At 38.5% G+C, this 26140-nt stretch overlaps 1 protein-coding gene across 6 annotated transcripts; it reads left to right on the top strand.

Moving 5' to 3' along the window:
• Positions 1–10586: 10586 nt before the first annotated feature.
• pstpip1b (proline-serine-threonine phosphatase interacting protein 1b) lies at positions 10587–18147 on the top strand. Of its 6 annotated transcripts, none has more exons than XR_013816105.1 (16): positions 10587–11076; positions 11476–11576; positions 11650–11724; positions 11953–11987; positions 12078–12184; positions 12451–12513; positions 13107–13211; positions 13656–13701; positions 14402–14481; positions 16167–16265; positions 16356–16452; positions 16566–16635; positions 16726–16760; positions 16924–17030; positions 17197–17274; positions 17384–18047. XR_013816105.1 is itself a non-coding variant. In XM_079811192.1 (15 exons), exons 1-15 carry the CDS (start codon positions 11047–11049, stop codon positions 17567–17569), a joined length of 1236 nt encoding a protein of 411 aa, XP_079667318.1. In that variant the 5' UTR covers positions 10587–11046; the 3' UTR covers positions 17570–18147. The 6 variants fall into 6 exon arrangements, 4 of the variants coding, with proteins under 4 accessions (XP_079667318.1, XP_079667317.1, XP_079667320.1 ...); XR_013816106.1 differs by having other exon boundaries at positions 16864–17030; positions 17384–17480; XM_079811192.1 differs by lacking the exon at positions 17197–17274 and having other exon boundaries at positions 17384–18147.
• Positions 18148–26140: the final 7993 nt, after the last annotated feature.

Genomic DNA, 26140 nt, shown 5'->3' with positions numbered 1-26140 from the left:
TGTTAGTATGTTTTTTACATAAAAAAATGTCATAATTTAGAAAGCATTTTTTTATTACTGATATTAGTCCTCCGGCTTGACTGCTCTGTTTCAAGGGGTGTGTCTGATGTGAGACTTCAGTGAAAACAGCCACTGTTGTGATTGGCTGACATATTTGCATTTAAAATGAGTATTAGATTATGTGGCGGAGGGGGCGGGGTTTAGCGAGGCACCGTCTGACTCTGCAAGCACTGCCAGTCCAGAGAGAGACGGACTGGGCACTCGTGGACCAGAGAGACGGAGAGCTGGAGAAAGATAGCTGAGAAAGTTTTATTGTACCGAGTTGTTGAGAGCGCTGTGAGCGCAAGTTTATTTTTTTTGTATCTGAGATTTCTGAGTAAAAACGAGTCCCAGTCGGCCCTGTCTTCTTCCTCCTTATTCTACGAACTTTGTAATATGTGGAACGCCTCTCGAATACTTTTACTACGTTTTTTACCATCACAGCCGTCGAGATGAACGAATCGTCAAAGTGTTGACTATAGCATTATTTTTTAGATCTTTCCCCAATGAAAGGCTGCAGTGATGAGCATTGAGTAGGCTACACAGGCAGTCTTCTGATCTAATGCAGTGATCTCGTCATTGCAATGCATTTTCTCTCACAAAATGCTTTCACCAACTAACAGCAAACACGACATCGACATGAATGCAGTAAGAGCTTTGTTGTGCAGCATAACAGCGTCATTCATTATAACGGCAGTTTGGACAAGTGTGCAGATATACTCGCAACGTGTGATTGACAGATCTGAACGTTATAAAGAGAGTGTTCTTTGATCGCTAATCTAGCGTCTAATCAAATTTGAAATGACAGATTTGTTTCATGCTACTAACAGAAACGCTGGGAAGTTTTTCGTTTTAGTCACTGGCTTTATTCACTGATGCATTACACTTAGGGCATCAAGACTGCCAGCGGCGAAATGATTTAGAAAGAAAGTCTGTGTGAACTTGAATGATTAGCTACACATCAGAAATCACTCATCACAGATCAGGCAATAATGAACACTGTTTCTCACTGTTTGTGGCGGTGCTGTCGAATCCATATGGTAAAAGTCTGTTTGTAAAGCCTGTGCTGACATCGCGATTCGCGACTGATAAACTGAATCCATTCTCTCCAAATTCTCTGAGCGGGCAAAACAGAGGAAGGGGAGGTAATCGTTGCCCATATGATGACATACAGGGAAGATTCAGAGAACTCAGAATAACTCAGTTTACACCTATTACAGCTCAGACAATCTATACTTACATGTTTATCACTTTTAGCAGTGTTTTATGTAACTTCAAAGGGTTTCCTGTAAAATGACACCAACTTTTGGTACAGGGTCCGCAGAGTTTAAGTGTTATCACATAGGAATATGTATTCTGCAATCATGGAGTAATGAAAAGGACATTTTTCTTAATATGTGCCTTTAAGCCCCTTTGTACCCTGTAATGTCTCAAATCCATTCAGCCCATTAATCCGTTTCTATATCTTCCATGGTTTCCAATAAATGATACAATGTAAATGAACTTTGCAATGATTGTAAGGCCCGAAAAATATTATAATATGAATGGTGGGAAAGGACCAGTGAGCTCATATACGCAGCACCCCCAGTGGAGTCATTGATCCAGAGAGCCTTACATCACATGATGGGAAACTCGATCCAGAGAGGAACACTGGACTTGACAACAGCCTGCTCTTCTAAATGAACACAGATAAGATTTGCTGAGACTGATCTGAGAGACTGAAGATCTGAGAGATTGAGACACACACATCCACATATTCATGGCATGATATACAGGGATATATGCACAAATGTGAATGATAAAAAGCGAACCCCATTATTAAAACGGTAGGCCTCATTTATGGAATAAATATATAAAATGTGCAGAAGAGTTTTTTGCTTACAATCAATTAAAAAGAGACTAAGATAAGCAGATATAAACGTGGGCATGCACAGACAAATACACACACTTGTTGAGAGGTGAGGCAATCTTATGCCTTCTAAACAGAACAATCAATGATCACACAGCCCTCAGGATATCACTCAAACTGATCCATCTATCATCAACTGAATTATTCATACATGACCGACAGTGAGTGTGTGTATTTGTGTGAGAGAGTGTATCCTTAATAGGGCAGTTTGGGCAGATTTGCAGTTTATTTCATTTGTTTATCTTTAGCACAAGTGTCCAACCAACAGACTATTATACCACTGCAAAAAGAAAAAAAACAGTAATAATGATTCTGAAAGTGATCCTTCTAAATAAAACACACACTAACCACACATATACAGTAAACACACAAATCAAAACAGTTCACACAGATCCCAGCTGGCAATCGTGGTACAATCGAGTACAAGGATAATCCTGATCAATATCTATACTTCCTGAGGGATCGGTTTTCATAAGGATATCAATATAGAACATGATTTTCAGCACTAAGACTATGTGTTTATACAATTAAACACGTTCTTCAAAAAGCCACACACCACTTTGACTTTAAAATAATAATAAAAATGTTGTTTATTCATCATAATAATCCTGCCTAAAAATAAGTTAAAATATTTTATATATAAAATATTTACTGTGGAGTCCAAATTTCTAGGACCACAGCTGAAAATGTTTCTATTTTGTAGTTTTGAGAATCTTTAGTAAAATTTGTAAAGAATCTTTAATAATTATTTCACTCATCATATTATTTCTTTATTTTATATATCTGTTTATTTTCAGATTTATTTTGAATTTGAATCCAAGATTTTCAATCTGGTCTTTTGGACCCCACTCATATATATCTAATAATACATAAAACATATAGAGGCTATTACATAAAGCCTACATTTTATCTAAAATGACATGAACATTTTTAATAATTGATAAATCATATGTTGGAAGAGAACACAATTAAAGTGTTCTTGGGAGCTCAAGTGTGCAGTCTTTTTTTGATAAATAAAATTATACTTTACTTCAAATGAAATGCCAATGTACTTTTATTTGTGTGTGTGCGCGCGCACATACACACACACACACACACACACACACACACACACACACACACACACACACACACACACACACACACACACACACACACACACACACACACACACACACACACACACACACACACACACACACACACACACACACACACACACACACACACACACACACACACACATATATTACTGACAGTCCGGAACAAACTCATCAGTCTCATTCACACATTGAGAGCTATTCTGGTCGACTTCCTGGTGTGACTGAGGCATAAGATATCTCAAGCCCCTTGTCTGCAGGAGGGCACAAGCACACTGGCAGCAAAGGTCAAAGCACACCGCTGCTTATCTCAATCACTTAGCGACACAAGTCAAGTCTTGTGAACATATCTCACCACATCCAGAGCTTATGTACCTGCATTAAGACAAAGTAGCATGAATATAGCAATATGCATTGCTTACAGTTTACATTAAGGACTGGATCTGGATTTTCATATTTAGAAATAACAGTAAGTATCTGACTTACTAACTGCTCCCTTTCAATCTTCATCATAGTCTCTCAAGTAAACATTGCTTCCTACATGGAGCCAGAGAGTAAAGTATTTTTTTATTAAAGATGATACACAGAAAAAAATTATTGGTTAAACTAAAAGTAAGTATTCGTGCTGCATTCTAAGTTTAGTCAACCTGAAATGTGAAGTTATCTTAACTGACAGCTTTTTTTTAGGTTACTTCACTAAAACTATGTGCTAGCTATCTCTAGTTACTGTAATAACCCTAATAAACCCCAAAAAAATTATTTACATATAACACTGTGGCAAGTAGGCGGGGCCAAGAGCCCTGAGAAGTGAGTGAGATCAGTGGTGCAAGTGTTAATGAGCATCACCTCTGCATTAAACCAGTCTCGAGTCCCGATAAAAGGAGGAGTGACGACAGTGGAAGAAGAGATAGGACCAGGCCTGAAATTTATGCTGTTGTTTTGTTTTAGTTTATGCGCCAGTCGTCCATGAGGGCTAGCTACCGCTTTACTTTCCATTTGTTTATTTTTTTAAGTTATGTTGAATGTTTACTGGTTCCCGCCTCTTTCTTCCCTGAACTTGAGCATTGCTACAAATGCATTATAAAAGCATCAAAGGTATTAAGAGTAATGCAGGTACTTATCATATTTCACTAATTAGGCCTCAAAGCAATAGTTATGATAAACCCATTTGACTTTTGCATGACTTAAAAGAAGAGATTCTGAAGAAGGTTTCAACCCGTTTTATCCATTTAATGAAACTCAGTGGGGTCCTTTCATTATATGGATAAAAAACACTGGGATATTTTTCCAATTATCTTCTTTTGTGCTTCACAAAAGTAAGAAAGTCATTCATGTTTATAACAACATGAAGGGGAATAAATGATGGAGAGACTATTCCTTTAAAACATATATTTTTGACGGCATGGTTTTCCAAAAAAAAATCTGTGACATGGTAAGTAATCTATGGCAATCTTTGAAAGCAAACTATAACTAATATTCCCAAATTTGAAAGAAGCATTTAAAATGATATTTAGGAGGGGACTCAATATGCTAAGCTAAATCTGTATCCACTGAATCACCTGTTCAACTAAGACTGCTATGTACATGTGTGTGTTATAGCCCCTCACAAACTCTCACTGAGGTGGTCTCTATAGCTTGTGTAACATGATCCTTTCAACAAAAAATGCACAGGATGAGAGGGGGAGAGAGAGGCTGGACAAAAGCTTCTAACAGCAGTGCTGTCCAGTAGGTAAAAGTGGAGTTATCCCGAATGGCTGTGTTCGATTGGTGTGTAATGCATTCTGGGGGCTGGTGGTGGGAGCAGGACGGATGGCGCCACGCTGCTGCCCCACTGATACACTACACCAGCAAACACAGCCCAAGGGAAGCAAGCGCGTCAATACACACACACACACACACACACGCACACACACACACACACACACACACACACACACACACACACACACACACACACACACACACACACACACACACACACACACACACACACACACACACACACACACACACACACACACACACACACACACACACACACACACACACACACACACACACACACACACACACACACACACACACACACACACACACACACACACACACACACACACACACACACACACACACACACACACACACACACATAGAGCACCTGCAAGCCAGCTGGAAACCCAAAAGCATTTGAGAAGGTGTTGATGTTAATCATTGCCACAAAAAAAGTGTATGATTGTGACAGCATAGGGAACAAGACGGCTGTGTGTTTGCTGCTATTTTTGTGTGCGCTAGTGTTTTTTGGTAGAGGGTAACAGTCCATTCATCTCAGGGCTGGCACCAAACCTGTATGTATTTGTGAACCCCTCCTACTCTGAAGGTCATCCCTGATGTCTTGGAACAGAGGAAAGCCAGATCGATTATGATAAAAATACACCTGCGAAGGACACAGACACACTCAGATATAGATACTACTATTTCATTGAATCACTTTATCATCTGTAAGGACACTACTATCTAGGAATAAAACCTCAAATAACATATTATGGAAATGATGGCTAGGTAGACATGGCAATGGTGAGGATTATGAGTTCCTTTTTCTGGAGATTTTAATATCAAGCCCCTGTTAAAGTGAAGGAAGTGTACTCAATATGTCTTTACAATAACCAACACTGAATGTGAATTGAAAAATGTATTGCTACCCCTAGAAAGACAATTGTAACCTGTTACTAGTGCTCTGACTGAAATAGTTAAAATATATTTTAATATTAACATTTTATAACATTTGTGTATTTTTATAATCAATTATTTATATATTTTAAATACATTTCTGATATCAAGTAATTTTTGTAGTGTAAAAAGACATCTTAGTATGTAAAAACAGTTATAATAATTTATATTTTAATATGTATTGTGCAACTTTTGCTCTGTAAAAAGTCTGTAATCACTTATGTGACTTATGACAAGTAACCTAAAAATTCAGTTCATGTAAACTAGCGGATTTATGCAAATTAAATGTACATTCTATAATAAATATGAATGAATCAACCTGACTTTATTAGGTTACACCAACATAATGTTAATAAGGGTAAAAATAGGGCAACAAATGCACATTTTCAGAGAGAGGGGACATTCACACACACACACACACACACACACACACACACACACACGCACACACACACACACACACATACTACGTCAGTCTGTCTGCAGCCTAACCACAATCCTCTTGCCTGCTGTGGTGACCGCAAGCAGTCAACAATGCCACAATCAGCATCATACTGCATAACAGAACAATCAATACACGCACACACACAAACCACCACCACACTGTTCATCACATCAATCGATAATTATGTACACCACCACATAGCTCAACAGCAGTTATGCATACTTCTTAAACGTCTATAAATACGTAAATACATAACTATATAAATATTCACAAGTGCATGCTGCCTGTACACACAATCTCTTTCACACACAAGGACAAACAGAAAGGATATTGCCAAGCGCATGCCAATATCAAGCTACCAATGAGCTGGTAAAAATAAAAAAAAATGGTAAAAACTATATTTAACAATGCTCTTTGAAAATGCTCTTTTTGGTGTAACCTAACGAAGTAAGGTTGTTAGATTAAATCTTAGACTTAGATGTTTCCACATAAAGCAATTTTTTTGGGTTACCAAACAAAAATAGTTTTACTAGGCCTATGTGGTAGGCCTACTAATGATAACTGAGAAATGTCAGACTGGTTGCATTGACTGTGTAGTTAAATAACGTGTGATAAGTTCTCTTTCCTTGTACAAAAAACTACCCTCCCTCCCCCATTCCTAAATCTAAAATTGTCCAGCTGGTTTAACTCATTATAAGTGCTGCAGCGAATAAAACTACAAATCTGTCAGCCAGTGAACAGGTTGCATATTACAGCTTTTTTATTTTATTATTATTAATTTTTTTTACAATCGCTGGGACACATTTCTCAGTGGGTCACTTTTTCAAAACTCTTCACACAGCAGTCTATGTGGACGAAACTGTGGCTAAACTGTGGATAATTTTGCTTCAGCACTACTTCTTTCAAATTACATACATTATTTTTTCACTTAGACACAACCACCACCAAAAATCTGTGTAGCTACAGGCCAATCAGAACATTTACATACTCAAAACGGTTGATTGTGCTTCTGCTCTGCATCACTGTGCGGATGAATATGGTTATCCTACTGCTCATAAAACATTCACTGCTAGGCTTGAGATATAACCAGTTTAGATGGAAATTATCTCAAGCTGACTAGCTGAAGACGTCACTGTATCCATGATTAATAGAAGGTAGCTTACTTACTTGGCAATAAATACCAGCACTACAACAACCATAATGAAATGACCCTTCACAAAAGATAATACTTCACAATGAACTCTGTTAGAGAGCTTCATATGGCACTTTATCTGTAAAATACCTTTTCTTTTGAGGAATTAAACAGGTTCCCGGAGGTTTGGAGATACACTGACTGTCATGGCGGGCGTGCGAATGTGTCTGGAGTGGTTGAATGTGACATCAACATATACATAACTATGGCCGGAGCAGCTTTTCTCTGTTGTATATCTCATGGAACCATGTGAGGTCGAGGCAGATTCAGCCTCCTGGCCCCTCTGAGAAACTTGACAACCAAGTCGTTTTTCCTAATAGATTGGCCAGCTATAGGAGCGTGGTTCACTGCAATAGCTGCCACATTTACCTTGAGCGTGGATGGGGTGCTTCTGCCGTCCAGCAGCTCCTAGATAGAGGGTCTATATCCCAGACTGAACACCAGTCTGAAAAAATTGAACATTTTGAGGCGTATAGGCGCCTGGTAGAAGGTGCCTATTGTCTATGTGTTCATGGCATTCCGGGAAAGACGTGAATGCTCTCGTCAAGAGGCCACAGATGGAGGCTCCACAACTTGGGTTGGGGATGCCAAAATGTCCCTCCCGCTTGGGAAAGGAGGTCCCTCATGTTTAGCGAATGAGATCTGAGCCCCCCCTTGGTAATTTTTATAGGCTACCACTGTCATGCTGTCCAATCAGACTAGGACATGGTGCCCCTGAGTTCTGACTGGAACTCCTTGAAGGCCAGAAGTACTGGCATTATTTCCAGGCAGTAGATGTGACAGTGCGTCATTGGTTCCATCCAGGAGCCAAAGGCAAGCCTGTCATCGCATAAGGCGCCCCAACCCATCTTGGAGGCGTCCGTCATGACAACTTTCCTTCTGGATACTGAGCCCAGTTCTACCCCCAACTGATACAGATTGGGCAATTTCAGGGGATCAGGGTTTTGGTATAACCATGGGTCACTCTGAGAATGAGGCGACCCTCACACCATGCTCAAGGTGGGCATTCAACCAGTGTTGTAGTGGCCGCATATGTGACAGACCCAAGGGAACTACTGAGGAGGCTGCTGCCATGTGGCTGAGAAGTAAAGATCTGTGTGCGCATAGTTCCTTCTTTGATTGGGCTAAGAGCAACCAATCATTGTAGTTCAGAATACATTCTCCCATCTGTTTCAGGGGGGAGAGGGCCGCATCTATGCATTTCATTAAAGTGTTTGGAGCTAGGGACAGTCCAAATGGTAGGACTGTATATTGGTATGCCACCTTTGGACGCGAATCTCAAGAATACCTGTGATGAGGTAGATCACTAAGAAACTAAGCGTCCTTCAGATCCACTGATAAAAAACAATCCCTTTAGCAAATCTGCAAGAGGATTTTCTTTTTTCAAAGTTAACATTCTAAACTTACTTGTGAACTATACATCTCAAATCGAGGATGGGCCTGAGGCCGTCATCTTTCTTTAGAGTGAGGAGAAGTGGCTGTAAAATCCTGACTCGCTGTGGTCCGTGGGAACTTTCTCCACAGCTCCCTTTGCTAGCAGGACTTGAACTTCTGCTCGGAGGACATGTGCGTTGACGTCCTGAAGTGTGAATCACAACCCTGAATTGGGGGGGGGTAGCTTTGTTTGATTAATTCCAAAACCCAATTTGACACGCTGGGCTGGCTTCGGGTGGACCCAGTATTGACAGGGTGTTGGGAGGTGGACACATGGTCGCTTTGAGGGGGTTACGGCCTCGGCGGTACTTCGCCTCCTCCTTTTTGTGCCCAAAACATTAGGGCTGCTGCTCAAGGTACAGCACTAACTTAGGGCGGGGTCCCTGGCGTCTGGTAAATGGTACTTAGAGGGGTGGAAGCGCTGCTTCACTTCGGTTTCCGCCTTGGGCTGGGGTTGAGCCGGCGGGGATCCAGCTGCAGTTGCTGAAGCACTGTTAAACTGCTGCTTGAGGCTTATTTTAACAGTGAGCAGAAATACTTCTATCTTCTACTTCTGAGTCAGCGAGGAGATGATCTTCGTGCAGAAGGAGAAATATTCTGATGAAAATGGAAAAGTCAGCCCCGCCCATTTTGGCTGCCTAAAAAGCCATATGTCTGTGCAGGTGCACAATCAGGCTTCAGTATTCGGAGTAAAACTGATGTCACGTTTCCACAGCATAGTACACCTCGGCACAGCACGGCTCGGCTCGCTTTACTTCGGCTCGGTTTGCTTTTCCACTGCAGTTTAGTACCACTTCAAAGTGGGTGGGATTATAGACTGATCGTTATAGTTGCTCCGCCTCTACTGATGTGACATTTTTGCAAATGCGACAGAAACAAACACACAACACAGGAGCTATGGAACATATAGATGGAATGTTGCTCTTGATTATCAGTATGGCTCGCTTGGAACATCAACCGAGGTGGTACTTAGTGAGCCGTACCATGCAGTGGAAAAGCACCAAAAAGTTAGCCGTACCAAGCTGTACCAAGCCGTACCATGCAGTGGAAAAGCGCCATGAGTTTTTCCCATAGACTACATGTCAGCTACTGGCGATGTGAGTGAATGAAAAGGAACTGTAATGCATCTACCACAAACTGTTCCACACTCATACAAACCATTGACTTCTAATGTTTTATACTGAGGTAATGATATTTTCGATCTCCTAAACCTGACCATCACATACAATTTTAGCATTTTTGACTTTTGTTTAATATATTATAATGGAGTATATTTCATAAGTTAATTGTTTATTATAAAATCTATGGAAGATTTGTTGATTTATTTACAGATTCACCCTCTAACTGATTAAACCTATAAGCGTTGATGATGATAACTTGCACATGTGTTGTACGCGTGCGCACACAGGGCATGCTTTTAGGACCTCCCCTTTGTAAAGAGGCTGTTTAGATTTCCACACTGTATATATTGATCCCAAAGTGTGATGCTTGCTCACCCATACACTTGATCGGTTTCTTATTGTTGAGCCAGTTCAAGTCTTATAAAACCGGCTGATCATAAACAGCGGAAATCTGAAGTAGCCTAACCCACACTAGCAGCACACTCTTTCAGATTGGGAGGGTTATGTAAGAGATTGTCGATGGTTATGGCGTATGGCTTTGGTTATGTCTCCCTCTATTGGCTGAAGTATCTCATGGCAATCATCACCCAGAAAAAGGAGTCAGGAATATGGACGTGATAATGAAAAAGTGATGAGAGCACGGATTCAGGATTTTTTTTACTGTTGCTTTACCAATTTAATCTGTTTGGATTTGTTCCTTAATCGTCCTAAAAATATGTGAAAAATATCTACATAAATCCTTCAAAATTGTGCAGTGTTAACTAACTTTATCTTGTTAGTTCGTTTGAAGCTTTTTTTTATTTTTTATATTAGCAAATTTCATCGACGTCTCTGTAAATAGCGTGCTGAACCGTTTAAAACAGTGACATCAACATTATTCTTCCTCTTTCAAAGAGCATGAAGACGTCAAGAGATCAAAGTTGACAAGCTGAAAGCGCCACACAGTTTCTTCCTCATTTCAAACTTTTCATTTGACTGATGTCTCGTGTGTTTCTTCGACTTTTACAAAACCTTTAATGTAATCTGTCTCAGCGTTTGTCGGTGTGTTAAGGAGACACTTTGAAGACTAAACATTAAAGATGGCTTTACTGTTCTGCAATGCCTTTTGGGTAAGTTGTTTATAAGCCTCTTCACTGAAAAAAAAAAACCACACGATGTAGGCTACGGGAAATACAATTTCCTATATTTCTATTTTAAGAATCATGTTTTTGTGTGTGTGTTTTCTTAATTGAACTAGGAAAACTCTAATAACACTTTGTTTAAAAGGGTGGATTTCATTTGAATAACGTCACGGTTTGAGAGCAGTTCGATTTAAATGTAAAACTACAATCTTCAAAGTCCTGTTCAAGGACATTTTCATATTGAATAATTTACTTGTTTTAGTTCCCCACTGAATAGTGTCATTAGTGCTTATAAAATATACATATGAATAACAACTATGGTACACCTTTGTGGGTGTCTCATGTAGCTATATCTTAATGTGTGTTCCATGACTGGTGTCTTTTCAGGGTACAGATTTTATGGACCAGTCAGGTTATGAGGCCATATTGCAGAGGTTACATGATGGCAGACACATGTGCAAAGATGTAGAAGACTTGTTGAAAATGAGGTATGGAAAATGAGGTAATTATGTCTGTGTGTCTCTATGAGTTGGTGTGTGACTTCTGCTCTCCTTCACACAGAGCGCTAGCGGAGGAGAAGTATGGACGAGATCTGGTGGCAATTGCTCGGAAGGCAGAAGGTCAAACAGAGATTGGGTGAGTTGGTTTGTGAATATCATGTAAACATATTCAAATTAAAATACTCCGAATTCAAATCCCAGGTTGATTAAGTGAATGCAACTTCGGAATGACTTGCTAAACCATACACAACTATTCCTATTAACTACCTTAAATTCAAGTGGAACTTTCTAAACTATATATGTATTCATTGTATGTGAAATAAGTGTCCATGTACTCATTACACTATCTGTTTTTCATACTCAGGACATTAAAGGCATCATTTGACAAGTTAAAAGCAGGTATGTGAGGTGATGCAATTCCCTTTTGCCTCGCACCTAGAAAAATACTTGAATGCTAGAGTCCTCAACCTGAGTTGGATTGTTTTCTAGAGATTGAGAAGACAGGAAACCTGCACATCCAACTATCTGAAAGGATAAAGGAGGAAGTTCAGAAAATAGAGCTGTTTCGAGAACACCAGAGGGAACAGAGAAAAAAGGTAGAAAATTAATAAAATGATCCAAAACAATATGGACACAGCCCAGCACTTTTTCATGGTTGTAGCTGTGGTTATTTTCATGTTCTGAGTACAAGAGGAAGAAAACTGACACTTTCCTTTTTTGGGCACATAAGCACTGTAAATGATCACTTAAATAAACTTAGACACCATTTGTTGTATTTTTTTAAGGAGTGAACACCAATTAATGAATTAATAATGCAACTGATAGAAAATAGAAACTAATCTCTATTTTCTGTCCTAATAAGCTTGAAGAGATTATTGAAAAACTTCAGAAGCCTAAAATGGTGTTGCACAAGAAGACCATAGAGGTAAGTGTAGTAAATGAGATTAAAACAAGTATCTATAGGTTCTCTTGTTTCTCAGTTTAGAAATGGCTGTCATTAGTTGTTCAAGGCATAAAATGACACATCATTCTCTGGGTCCACCCAAAATTCAGTATCAGCCAAAAGAGGAAGAGAGTTAGAAACTGAAAGAAGAAACAGAAACCCCTAGCCATGCAGACTGTATTTGCAGAATGTATTCGGACATGATTAGACAGCACAGGGTTTGTGCATTGGCTTAGGGTTTGAAGACTTAACTCAGACATTTATTTTGACCACCAAGAAATGTGTTTAGAGAGAGATAGGAAAGTGAAAGAGAATAGAAACAGACAACGACAGAGGAATTAAAGAAAATAAGAATAGGTTGGTTGGTTGGTTTGTAGGTTAGGTATGCATGCTGTCTTTGGATATAATAAGACTTGAACTTCCTGTGCTGTACAACCACAGAAACACCACAGATAGTGAGATATGTTTTAGACTCACTTACACAAAGAGCTCTATACCCACCCCCCTCCCCCATTCTCGTTTATCTTGCTCTTTTACTCACTTTATACCTATTTTCTTTACTGTATGTGCAACAGTCAAAAAAGTTATATGAGCAGAGGTGTAAGGAGGCTGATGAAGCTGAGCAAGGAGTGGGGAAGAAGACAAATGTGACCACCTCCACCCACCGTCAATCAGAAAAGGTGTGAGGGCATAAACAGAAAGGATTACATTTAACGAATACTATAACTTTTTATACACTAAAAATATTTTTTGTACACTATGTTTAATATTTTACAAACACTTCCTAAGAACTGTTCATTTTAATTATGGAATTTTGGACAGTTGTGAAAAATAACCTATGGCAGGTTTGTGGTCACAGTAAGGCCAGAATGAGGATTAAAGCAGTTCAAAGCTGTTTCAGTCTGACTGGGCATCATTCCACCTCAGTGTTGAAAGAAACTCTAATACCATCAGACAGTGCAACACTTTCACAGTCTTTGTGTGAAAAATGTTGCCATTTATGTAGCAGTTATGTTACAGATACTGCTTATTTGTAAAATATATGTTGCACTGCTGTTCATGCAAGTCAGGTCCAAATACTGAATATAAAGCTATTTATCAAGCTATGTTGTACTATTTTGTAGGTGATGAACAGGGCCCGATTATGCAGGCAAGCAGCCAACTTGGCAGGTTTGTGCTAATATCTATGTAATGTCTATGTATTTATGTTAATGAAAGCGTAAGTGTTGATAAAAGTATGTGATCCTTCAGAAATCATTCTAATAGGCTGATTTAGTGCGCAAGAAATATTTGTGCTGCTTAGTATTTTTTGTGGAAACATGACACATTTTTCAGGATTCTTTCATTAATAGAAAGTATAAAAAACAGGATTTATTAGAAGTTGAAAAGACCCCCCCAGTTTCACAGACAATGCCTAAGCCTAGTCCTGGACTAAAATGCATGTTTGAGCAGTTTTAATTGAAAGTCACTTGCACTGATATATCTTAAAATATATCAGTGTCATTGTTTTGTCTCAAGATGCACACCAGTAATGTGTTTTTCTAGGGTACGTTTATAAAAGATACTTACATTTCCTAATTTAACTAAGGCAAAATCCTGGCTTAATCTAAGCCCTGTCTGTGAAACCAGGACTATAAATGTCTGTACTGTCACTTTTGATCATTTTAATGCATCTATGCTATATCAAATATTAATATCTTACAAAATAAAAATCTTACTGAGCCCAAACTTTTTAACGGTGGCGTAGATATGTCTGCTTGAAATATATCTGGAAATGTCCAAGCTTAATTGTAAGTGAAGCAGTAGTCTATTTGTGATATGTTAATGATAACTGAAAGCTGACTTAATTTTATTGTCTTTGCTGGTTTAGAAAAACAATACAGATGGAATGTTGATCAACTAGAGAAGACTTGCCAGGACTGGGAGAGCACATACAGGAGCGCATGTGAGGTAAAGAGTATGGAGTGAATTTTGTGCTATAATTAAACAAACAAATCCAGCATTTTGCAAACAAATACAATCTGTTTTGCAAAGGAAAACTCGGCTCGCAAACAAACAGAAAGTGATGTGCAAATACAAAGGTCAGTTTGAGCGAAAAAGCAGAGGAGTAACAAATATATGTATTGTGTTTTGCAAATAATAAATGAGTGAGCGTAAGTTACATCATATTTCACAAATAAATACAAACAATCCTACAAATTGCATGTAACCTATCAACAAATACCAAATATAGTCCATACAAATACCTGTCTATTACGATCTCTCAGCTTAATTTTCTCACAAATGCAGTTTGCACAGATCTTCTCACAAATGCAGTTGAGCTGAGTTTGATACACAATACTGATCTTGCAATACAGTACAATACACCCACAACACTTTGAACAAATCCAAAATAGTTCAAATGGTAGGCTATAGTTTTTAATTACTTTGAAAACTTTTAACACAGTTCATTGAAGTGCTAAATTTAATATTGCATCAGAGGTGAACTTAGGTTGGTATTTGTCCTTCTCCTCCATGCACAGGGAAATGGTGACAGCATAAAATAAATATTCATCATTCTGCTTTTAATATATAGCCTACTCTGCTTAAAATATATTTTATTTTTAATTTATTAAAAATATTTCATAAAAATGGAAGCTCAAATATGTTTACCATATTTTATGTGACATTCAAATATCTCATACAAAACTAAATCTTTCTAAACTTTAATCCACAATACATATTGTTGCATTTTTGTATTGCAATATATTGTGACACACTACACCCTTACATTATTTTGAATGTTCTCTGCGACAAAAATGTTACCATCATATGTACAAATTACATAAGTAAATTCTTTTTTATATCCCGTTACACTACAGTGGATAAATGGTATGGAGGATGGATGGATGCATTTTAATGAGAAAAAAAATTGCCCTATAGCTTAAATGTTTTCAACCGTGTCACTAATTTTGCACTGATCGGTCACAATAATATCTTTAAATTATTGTGATTTTTTTTTATATTGAAATAGGGTTGGCATAGTAAAAATCTAAAAAAGATTAATTATAGATACAGTAAGACAGAAACTTCCCTGTTCACCGCTCATTTTCGTCAGCTGAAAGCGTGTTTCAGGGCTTCTCGGACTAGCGTAAATTGATTGTAGGTTTGTATTTATCTGTGAAATATGATGTACGCTCACTCATTTATTATTTGCAAAACTTGTTACTCTGCGTTTTCGCTCAAACTGACCTTTGTATTTGCACATTGCTTTCTGTTTGTTTGCGAGTCGAGTTGTCCTTTGCAAAGCAGATCGGGTTTGTTTGCAAAATGATGGAGTTGTTTGTTTAATTATGGGACAAAATTCACTCCATAAAAGAACATGCACAAAAACGTGTATACGCAGAAGGAGTGTGTAAAGAAATAATCAAAGTAATTTGTGATTTCTTTAGGGTGATGACTAAATAAGATTTAACACAGTCTCATAGGCATGTGGTCAGCAGTCATAGCACTTCTCTGTAGAAGACAGTACAAAGTTTTAGATGAGTCAAGAAAATGTCATTGCCAAAAATAGTTTTAAAAAAAGGAAATTGGAAGTTACATCCAACATTTTACAAAAGGAACAATATGTTTTGCATTTATGTGTCACCTTGTAGGTGTTTCAGCAGCAGGAGTCTGAGCGCATTAATATCTTGCGCTGTGCGTTATGGGATCATTGCAATCTGCTTTCGATGCAGTGCGTCTGGGATGATGATGTAAATGTCCAACTTTGTCCATCTTTATAATTAAAAGACTAGCTAAATGCTGTTTACATTTACAATTGTAACAACTCTTTTATTTTGCAGTCCTATGAGGAAGTAAGGAATATTCTAGAGCAGTGCGACATCATCACTGACAACAACAGTTTCATTAAGATGAAAAAGACTGGCTGTCGCCCCCCAGGTAAATTCATCACATTCGTCATGATTTACTTCAGAATTGCAACAGCTTACTTTTTAAAGAGTTGACATAGGATGATTTGATGAATTGACAGTCACTCGTCCATCTCTTTTCAGCTCCCATTGAGTTTCAGTGTTATTCTGTTGTGGACACTAATGGAGGAGTCAGGAGTGTTGAAACGAACAGGTGAATGTCTGAATAATCAAGGATGAATTAAGACATTTTTGTTCTTTGAAACTTGATTGTAAATCTCTTTCATATATGAACTCTCTATAGATTATCTGTCGTGCTTCCAAGGATCTCTTTTAGTGGTCAGTATTGCGTCTCTAAAGTCTTAAACTTACAGCTTTTTAAGTATGCAAAGAACATTTAAACAAAAATAATACATTTACAATTAATTTTTGTGAAGTCAAGTAGTTGAATGTGGAGCGATTGGAATTATCTGCACTGAGCATCGCTGTCCTTACATCACAGGGTGCCCTGAAGCTGGCAGTAATTCGGATGGAACATGCACACCGGCTCAACAAAGGGGAGGAGTCACTGAGGAAAAGTACCTGGTGTTATATGATTTTAAAGCTCAGGTAAATAAATACAGTATCAATTTATTTATTTTTAGCTAGTTGTTATTCCAGAGCTGCAAACCTGTTCATGCATTTGTTGTTACTAGTAAAACTTGATGGACTCCAGGATTGTGCACCATCCAAAATTGAAATGAGAATGCTTTTTAAAGTTCCTGTTCAATTTCAGAATTTGAATTGAGGTAGCAAACAGGAACAAGAATTGATATTCGAATTTGATTCAGAGGAAGTAGAAATAAAATGAAGTGTAAGTCAAAGAAATTTAAAAAACCTGATAAGTTTAAAATGTTTTATAAACAAAGTTTATAGGTCTTACAGACTGATAGACAGTGTACTCCGTTCCCTGCCCTTTCTAGGAAGATGATGAGCTGTCTGTCAGTAAAGGACAAGTTATCACAATAACTGAGCGAGGCGAGGATGGGTGGTGGAGAGCGTTTAGGGATGGAATATCTGGGCTGGTCCCTGGAACGTACTTGACCAAAATCTCACCACACAGTACACGTCTTGCTGCTGCTCATCCTGAATGTAATCCTATCAAATAAAATGTAGCAGTCATTACACAAAGTCTTACTAAGATTCTCTGCGAATTAGTTCAGCCTACAAGTTGATCTAGAATGAATACATTAACGTGTACTAGCTAGCAGTATGAAAGATATTAGCTTTCTTGACGGGCATCTTTAGGATTTTTTTTTTACAATCAAAAAAATGTATATTATGAATAACGGAAAAGTTATTCTGCAGTTGTTTGTATAATGATTCTATTCTAGGTTTAATCTAGTTTTTATGCTTTATAGTCAGAAGAAATTCTATAAAAAAATATTGCATTGTTTTACAATTATGAATTCTTAAGATTTATTATTTTTTAAATATACCTGTTCGATGTATACTGTAATATATGTGTACATTTTGTATTAATTTTGTAATGTTATTGCTTTAATTTATCATGGCCTATTTGTCTGGTATACAGTATACTAATCCATTCAAAAATAAACATGTGCCCTGTTTTACATGCTTAAATGTAAAGAAAAAATTATTTGCATTTGTCCACTCAAAAAAAAGGACACGCAAAACCCATATGCCTTAGCAAAGCATAAAAACATTCAACTGAAGAAATACTTGTAATATAATCAGAAGTATTGTGAGATGAGATGTGCAAACATTGGTTTGAGCCTATTGGGTCACTTTCTTGGTTGTTTTTGTGTTACCCAACTGCTGGAGAATTTTTTTTTAAATATAAAAGTAGACCAAAACTACGTAAGACTAGACAAATGTGAGTTGGAAACCACTAGTGGAAAGCCCAAAAATAAAATGAGCAATAACTGCTCAAACCCACCATATCAACAAACTGTTGGGGTAACAGTTTAAGACCCAGGACCAGTAGTGAAAAATGAAGACCAAGAGTCAGGAGTTAAATTAATTAAAGAGAAATTTACTGAAGAATAGTTTGCAGTTTCATCAGCAGAAGCCAGCTTCAAGTCTCACAAGGAGTTTGTAGGCTGCACTCTCTGGAGGCGGCGATCTTTAACCAACACAGCTGTGGCGTCTGCGTGATGAAACTGCAAAGTACACTTATACGAAAAAGTCACATATACTGGTCCATGCCGATTTGGGTCACAATTTTACTCAGGATCGTTCCAGATGCATCCCTGGCAAACAACCCTATCTTTATTTTTATTTTTGTGTAGCTAATAACTTAATCCCTAACTGCATGATTCACTAAATTCGGGGTACCTCTATTTGAACTGGAAGAGATGGAACAGGTTTGCAATGTCCCCTGGACCTTACCAGCTGGTCCAAGACGGCCTCCTGTAGGGGAAGTGATCGCACTATAAAGCCCACTGTGGCTCCCTTTCTTGAGTCCGCTCCATAGCACTGTCAGCTACCGTTTTACCTATGCCTAAGAGCTCTAACTCCTGGAGAAGCAGCACGTAACGATGCTATCAGCGGCTTCTTGTACCATTAAAGGTCCTGTTCTTCGTGATCCCATTTTTCAAACTTTAGTTAGTGTGTAATGTTGCTGTTAGAGCATAAATAATACCTGTAAAATTATTAAGCTCAAAGTTCAATGCCAAGCGAGATATTTTATTTAACAGAAGTTCCCTTTCAAAGCCTACAGCGAACGGCCAGTTTGGACTACATCCCTGTACATCCTGCTTTAATGACGTCAGTAGAACAGTTTGTTGACTAACCTCCGCCCACAAGAATACGCAAAAAGGGGGCGTGGTCTTGTTGCTCTCCCTCGTGGAGAAGAGGAAGTGTTGCGTTCGGTTGCGTTTGTCGCCATGTCGTCCAGACGCTGTTATTTTCATCCCGGAGTCAAATCACCTTTGTTTGGCCTTCATGGGCTGTAGTTTGAGCGCGTTCATCTCCCCGTTATGGTAAGAGGCGTGACCTTTCCGGGCAACGTGCACTAAGCTGCTGTCGAATCACAACACGGGAACCGCTGGCACAATCAGAACTCGTTACGTGTTTCTGAAGGAGGGACTTCATAGAACAGGGAAATCTTTTTAAGCCATTTTGAGGACAGTGAAAACAGCGGTATACAGATAAGTAAATTGTGTGAAAAATACTGTTTTTTCTTACACGTGAAACATGAACACATGTTATATTGCACACTGTAAACACAATCAAAGCTTAAAAAAAAACAGGAAAAACGGGACCTTTAACTCTAATATAATTATGCCTCACTTTTTCCAACGCTCTCACCCCTGGGGACTCTAACCCCTGGAGAAGCAGAGTGAAGCGATGTACACTGCTCCCCTTTTCCAATCTTTATGTACATACAATTTCTCAATAGTTATACTGTTTTCAAGGTCTAGCCACGTCATTACTGCCAGGTGTATGATTCTGATTGGCTCAGAGAAAATGAACAGTCATGGTAATTTTCCACACATCGTCAGTTAATCAGATTCATGTGTACACTTGTTGACGCTTTCACCCCTGAATTAGGCACGTAATGACCTTCCAGATTCTGGAGCAGGCACCAGCTTGCCCAAAACAACAAGCCCCCCATCTTTTAGGATGCCTGTAATCCACCTCCAATACTGATCTGTAACACAGAATACTGCGCACATACACAAATACACAGTCTCTGTTAGTGAGATCTGGTCCCAACCAGAGAAAGTTTTCCAAAACATAGATAACATGTGCTTTTCTCTCAGTGAGAGGTACAGACAACAGTACAGGCAATATTCATCTCGATTCTTTAGGGTTTCAGTAAAAGGAAATATAAAATGAAATCAAATTAAATCCATATTTAATCTCTGAAAGCCGGGTTAAATGAGCAATCACTGTTACTGCACTCCTGTTGAGTTAGGAGTGTGTGATACCTCCAAAATCCAAACACATGACTAAAATCAAGTGTTCAGGTGACACATCACACATCCCTTGGACAGACACACCCCTCAGTCACCACTCAGAGACCAAATACAAACTTTAGGAAATATAAAGGCAGAAACTAAATCATATTTGGAGAGAATCATTAAAATTCATTATAATAATATATTAAGATCAATATTGATTAAGGCTTTGATTGTATCTATCTATCTATCTATCTATCTATCTATCTATCTATCTATCTATCTATCTATCTATCTATCTATCTATCTATCTATCTATCTATCTATCTATCTATCTATCTATCTATCTATCTATCTATCTATCTATCTATCTATCTATCTATCTATCTATCTATCTATCTATCTATCTTATGATATCTGTCTTATGTATTTGTTTTTATTTGTGCAGGTTTGGTTCTTCATACTACTAAACATTGTACACACAATGAAAAACTCAAGAGTGCAAAGACATGCAAACACGGATACAGTATATTTAACAGTAAAATGACTGACCTCATTAACACAAATGCTTAAAGGGATAGTTCACCCAAAAATGAAAATTCTGTCATCATTTAATCACCCTCAAGTTGTTCCAAACCTGTATGAGTTTCTTTGTTCTGCTGAACACAAAAGAAGACATTTAGAATAATGTTTGTAACAAAGCAGAGAGAGCAACTGACTACCATAGTATTTTTTCCCTACTATGGTAGTCAATGGTTGCTCTCTCTGCTTGGTTACAAACATTCTTCTAAATATCTTCTTTTGTGTTCAGCAGAACAAAGAAACTCATACAGATTTGGAACAACTTGAGGGTGAGTAAATCATGACAGATCTTTCATTTTTGGGTGAACTATCCCTTTAACCCCTCAATTTCTATACGTTCAAGCTGACATAAGTTTTGGATGTGGCAGTGTATGAATACCAGTCTTACAGTTTTTCTCAGTCGCTTTGGTACGTTTCTCGAATCATCCTCGACATTTGCAAAACAGTAGGCGCATTTCTCAAAACAATTCGTACAAATAGCAAAACACCATGGATTACCTGCAAAAGCCAGTCTCTTGCTCAAAATCCTTAGTTCATCTCTCAAAAGTAAATATCTGTGTCAATGAACATGTCAGTGCCATCAGAATGACAAGTCCTTGTGTCATTGTGTACGGATAAGACAGTCAAATTGCTTAGTCATGTTGTCAATATAACAGTGTACTCTGGAGGGATGTTCTGATGTAAACTATGGCTAAAGTTTTTATGACAATTATTGTAAATTGTTGGTTACACCTTAGTGTATGTGTGAGTTTGATTGTAAGAGACTGGACAAGATTCACATTTACTGTTTGTACTGTAATTTGTTGACAGACCACGTTATAGAAATAACGTCTAACGGAAATGCATAGAAATATGCTTGACATATTACGACAACTTGTTCAACCATTTTGCATGTAAAGACTTATGCTATGAACTAATGCCTAAATGTTGTGGGGGGTGAGACTATTCAACAGAGACCCAATATAATACATTTTGATCAACATGACATAAGCAACTGATAATGTAGGAAACAGCAGAAAATTGTACATAATCATTTGCATGGATGTACACAAGCATTTGCAACTTGTTCAAAGAAATGAGAAACTGCTTTTTTGATGTGCACAAGTGACACAATGATGTGAAGATTGAACAGGTAGTTTTGAGAATTTCAATTCTGATCTGAGAAATGTACCAAAGCGACTGAGAAAAACTGTAATACGGAGTGCCTTAACACAAGACAATATCACATTTACTTTGCATCAAATTACAGGGTATGCAAATCCTTTTTGTTTTATTGCAGATTTCCTTTCACTAACTGTTGATTCTTTTTAAAAACATGTCACTATGCAGTGAATGTAATGGAATTATGATCCCTGCCTTTTGGTAGTATTTTTCTTAGTTTCTGGTTGCCTAGATAGTCACCCAGACTTGTTTTCAGGAAATGCACAGTATCTTTTATCCTAGTTAGGGCCCAAGCCCTGAAAGGGCGCAGAGCCCTATTGTTCTTCCTCAGATTATTCTTTGTTTTTTTAGGGCCCAAGCCCTGAAAGGGCGCAGAGCCCTATTGTTCTTCCTCTGTTTCTTATTATTAGGGCCCAAGCCCTGAAAGGGCGCAGAGCCCTATTGTTCTTCCTCTGTTTCTTATTAGGGCCCAAGCCCTGAAAGGGCGCAGAGCCCTATTGTTCTTCCTCAGATTATTAGGGCCCAAGCCCTGAAAGGGCGCAGAGCCCTATTGTTCTTCCTCAGATTATTAGGGCCCAAGCCCTGAAAGGGCGCAGAGCCCTATTGTTCTTCCTCAGATTATTCTTTGTTTTTTTTTTTTTTTTTTTTTTTTTTTGACTTCTCGGGTACTTTTGGGGCACTTAACATGCTCGAAAACTCTTGAAACTTCGCACAGGCGTCGGAATGCGCGGCCATCAGAGCCGGGCTGAAGCTGGTACCCGGGCGTGGCAGGGGGGCTCGACAGCGCCCCCTAAAGTGGGGTCTGAAAACTTGGTCCATATATCAAACACACTTGCACGTACATGTATGAAACTTGGTACACATATAGACCTCATCGGGCCGAACAACTTTCGTGCTCTAAGTTATGCGTCAGCCCTACAGGAAGTGAGCTATTATGGGTTGTTCGGAAAACGCATGCTCTGGAATTTAATATACTCCTCCGAGGCCATTGTTTCGATCATTGCCAAACTCGGTCAGCATTAAGTGAACATATCCAGGATGCTAAATTGCGAGCGGATTTTTGATATCTCGAAAAGTCTGGCCGTGGCGATGCAACGAATTTATGGCGAGAAAAGGGAAACAGGAAGTGTGTTTTAACTTGTGCAAACATTGACTGGTTTGGATGAAACTTCAGCTGTGTGTTCGTTGTAAGAGGCCGATCACATGGATATGACTTTTGTGAGTCAAAGTTATAGCGCCACCAACTGGCAGCAGGAAGTGTGTCACTTTCAAAAATGCTTTCAATCACCATCTTATTTTCACCAGATTTATTTCAAACTTCATCAGTATAATGTGAAAACATGACAGATAGAGACGTATGAAATGGATTCCTGAAATTTCAAATACTGTTGCCATGGCAACGTGTCAAAGTTTAATAATCTTTTGGCTGTTCTGAGGCTCTTAGCATGCTTGAAATTGCTTGAAACTGCTTGAAACTCAACACACACATCAGAGATGTTAGTCAGTACACATGGGCAAAGCCTCAGAAACGGGCGGGGATGAGGGGCTCTCTAGCGCCACCTTTTGACAAAAGTGAAGGGCTTCGTTTCATCTACAATCACCAAACTCAGTATATATATTGACCTCATCGAGCCGGACAACTTTCTAATTTACAGTCATTAGCTCCGACCAACAGGAAGTCAGATATTTTGGTTTGAAGGTGAATTTTTGATTAAATCGGGGTCTGAGTTTTTACGTTCTCCTCGTAGGCGATTTATTCAATCTCCACCAAACTCGGTCAACATGAAACAAAGATACTGAAGATGCTAAAATGTGAACGGATATTGGATATCTCAAACGGTGTTTCCATGGCAAGGAATTAAATAAGGACAAAAAAGGGGAACAGAAATTCTCTGTGTCTGCTGCTCTCCCCTCAATGAACACAAGATGGCGGCATTGTATTAGTTTTGAAGCAGGATAAAAAAAAACTTGTTTCTCTCTCTCTCTCTCTCTCTCTCTTGTTTGTGATTTATGAGGACACAAATTTGTATAATGACATGGGTATTACACTGGTATTACAACGTGTATGTGTGTGTGTTTAAAAACATACTAAAACAATGTTTTATTAAAATGTAACCAAATAGCTTTAAAATAATCATACTATTTTTCAGATCAATATATTTATTTTATTTAATATATTTCTTCTGAATATTTATTCTCTGTCTGCCCTCCCCTCACTAAAAGGTAGCAGTGTTGTTATTTTTGAAACTCTCTCTCCGTGTGTGTGTGTGTGTGTGTGTGTGTGTGTGTGTGTGTGTGTGTGTGTGTGTGTGTGTGTGTGTGTGTGTGTGCTTGTTTATGTGATTTATTAGGGACACAAATTTGTATAATGACATGGGTATTACACTGTTATTACAACGTAGTGGTTAATGAGGACATTTCATGTGTCCACATAATAAAAATATCGTTAAAAACATACTAAATAATGTATTATTAAAATGTAACCAAGTAGCTTTAAAAATATACTACAAATTACAATGAAAACATGGTTTATTAGAATATTTCCTGTGTCCCATAAATGAAATAGCTTTAAGGGGTTTGTGTGTCTGTGTGTGTGTGTGTGTGTGTGTGTGTGTGTGTGTGTGTGTGTGTGTGTGTGTGTGTGTGTGTGTGTGTGTGTGTGTGTGTGTGTGTGTGTGTGTGTGTGTGTGTGTGTGTGTGTGTGTGTGTGTGTGTGTGTGTGTGTGTGTGTGTGTGTGGGCATGTTTTTGTGAAATATCAGGACACAAATGTGTATAATGACATGGGTATGACATATTACAAAAAGAGGGTGAAATATGAGGACGTTCCCCATGTCCTCACTTTTCAAAATGCTTATAAATCACACAGAACAAGGTTTTTTTCACAGAAAGTGAACTGCACAGTCTCCTGTGAGGGTTAGGTTTAGGGACAGGGGCAGTGTGTGTGTGTGTGTGTGTGTGTGTGTGTGTGTGTGTGTCCACCAACTGGCAGCAGGAAGTGTGTCACTTTCAAAAATGCTAAATCACTGTCTTGTTTTCACCCGATTTACTTCAAACTTCATCAGTATAATGACAAAACATGGCAGATGTAGACATACGAATGGATTCCTGATATTTTACATACTGTTGCCATGGCAGTGTGTCAAAGTTTAATCATCTTTTGGCTGTTTTTGAGGCTCTTAGCATGCTTGAAATTGCTTGAAACTCAACACACACATCAGAGATGTCAGTCAGTGGAAATGGGCAAAGCCTCAGAAATGGGTGTGTTGGAGGGGTGTTTATTACAACATAATCATGGTTTATGAAGACATTTCATGTGTCCCCGTAAATCAAAATAGCTTTAAAAGCATACTAAACAATGTTTTAATAAAAATGTAAAAATGCAGAATGTTTTCTGTGATGGTAGGTTTAGGGGTAGTGTGTGTGTGTGTGTGTGTGTGTGTGTGTGTGTGTGTGTGTGTGTGTGTGTGTGTGTGTGTGTGTGTGTGTGTGTGTGTGTGCGATATGTAGGCTTAGGGGTAGTGTAGGGGGATAGAATTTACAGTTTGTACAGTATAAAAACCATTAAGTCTATGGAATGCCCTCCGCCTGTCTTTCCCCTTCCCCCTCTCTATCACTCTCTCTCTGTGTGTGTGTGTGTGTGTGTGTGTGTGTGTGGAGGGGGGGGGGGCTCTCTCTCTCACCCTGTGAGTATGTGTGTGTGCCTTTCTCTCAGTCCTTCCCCTCCCCCTCACTCTCCCTCTATCATTGTGTGTGTGTGTGTGTGTGTGTGTGTGTGTGTGTGTGTGTGTGTGTGTGTGTGTGTGTGTGTGTGTGTGTGTGTGTGTGTGTGTGTGTGTGTGTGTGTGTGTGTGTGTGTGTGTGTGTGTGTGTGTGTGTGTGTGTGTGTGTGTGTGTGTGTGTGTGTGTGTGTGTGTGTGTGTGTGTGTGTGTGTGTGTGTGTGTGTGTGTGTGTGACTTTCTCACACATTGATTTCAAATATATTCAACATATTTTTTTCAGAGAGTGAAATAAAAAAAACTTTCTCCCACCATTTAGATTTTATTTCTTTTTGTTGTTAAAATCTTGTGA

Source organism: Gobio gobio, assembly GCF_949357685.1.
Source record: "Gobio gobio genome assembly, chromosome: 2".
NCBI classification, from domain to species: Eukaryota; Metazoa; Chordata; class Actinopteri; order Cypriniformes; family Gobionidae; genus Gobio; species Gobio gobio.
This window is presented reverse-complemented; position numbering and strand designations above follow the sequence as displayed.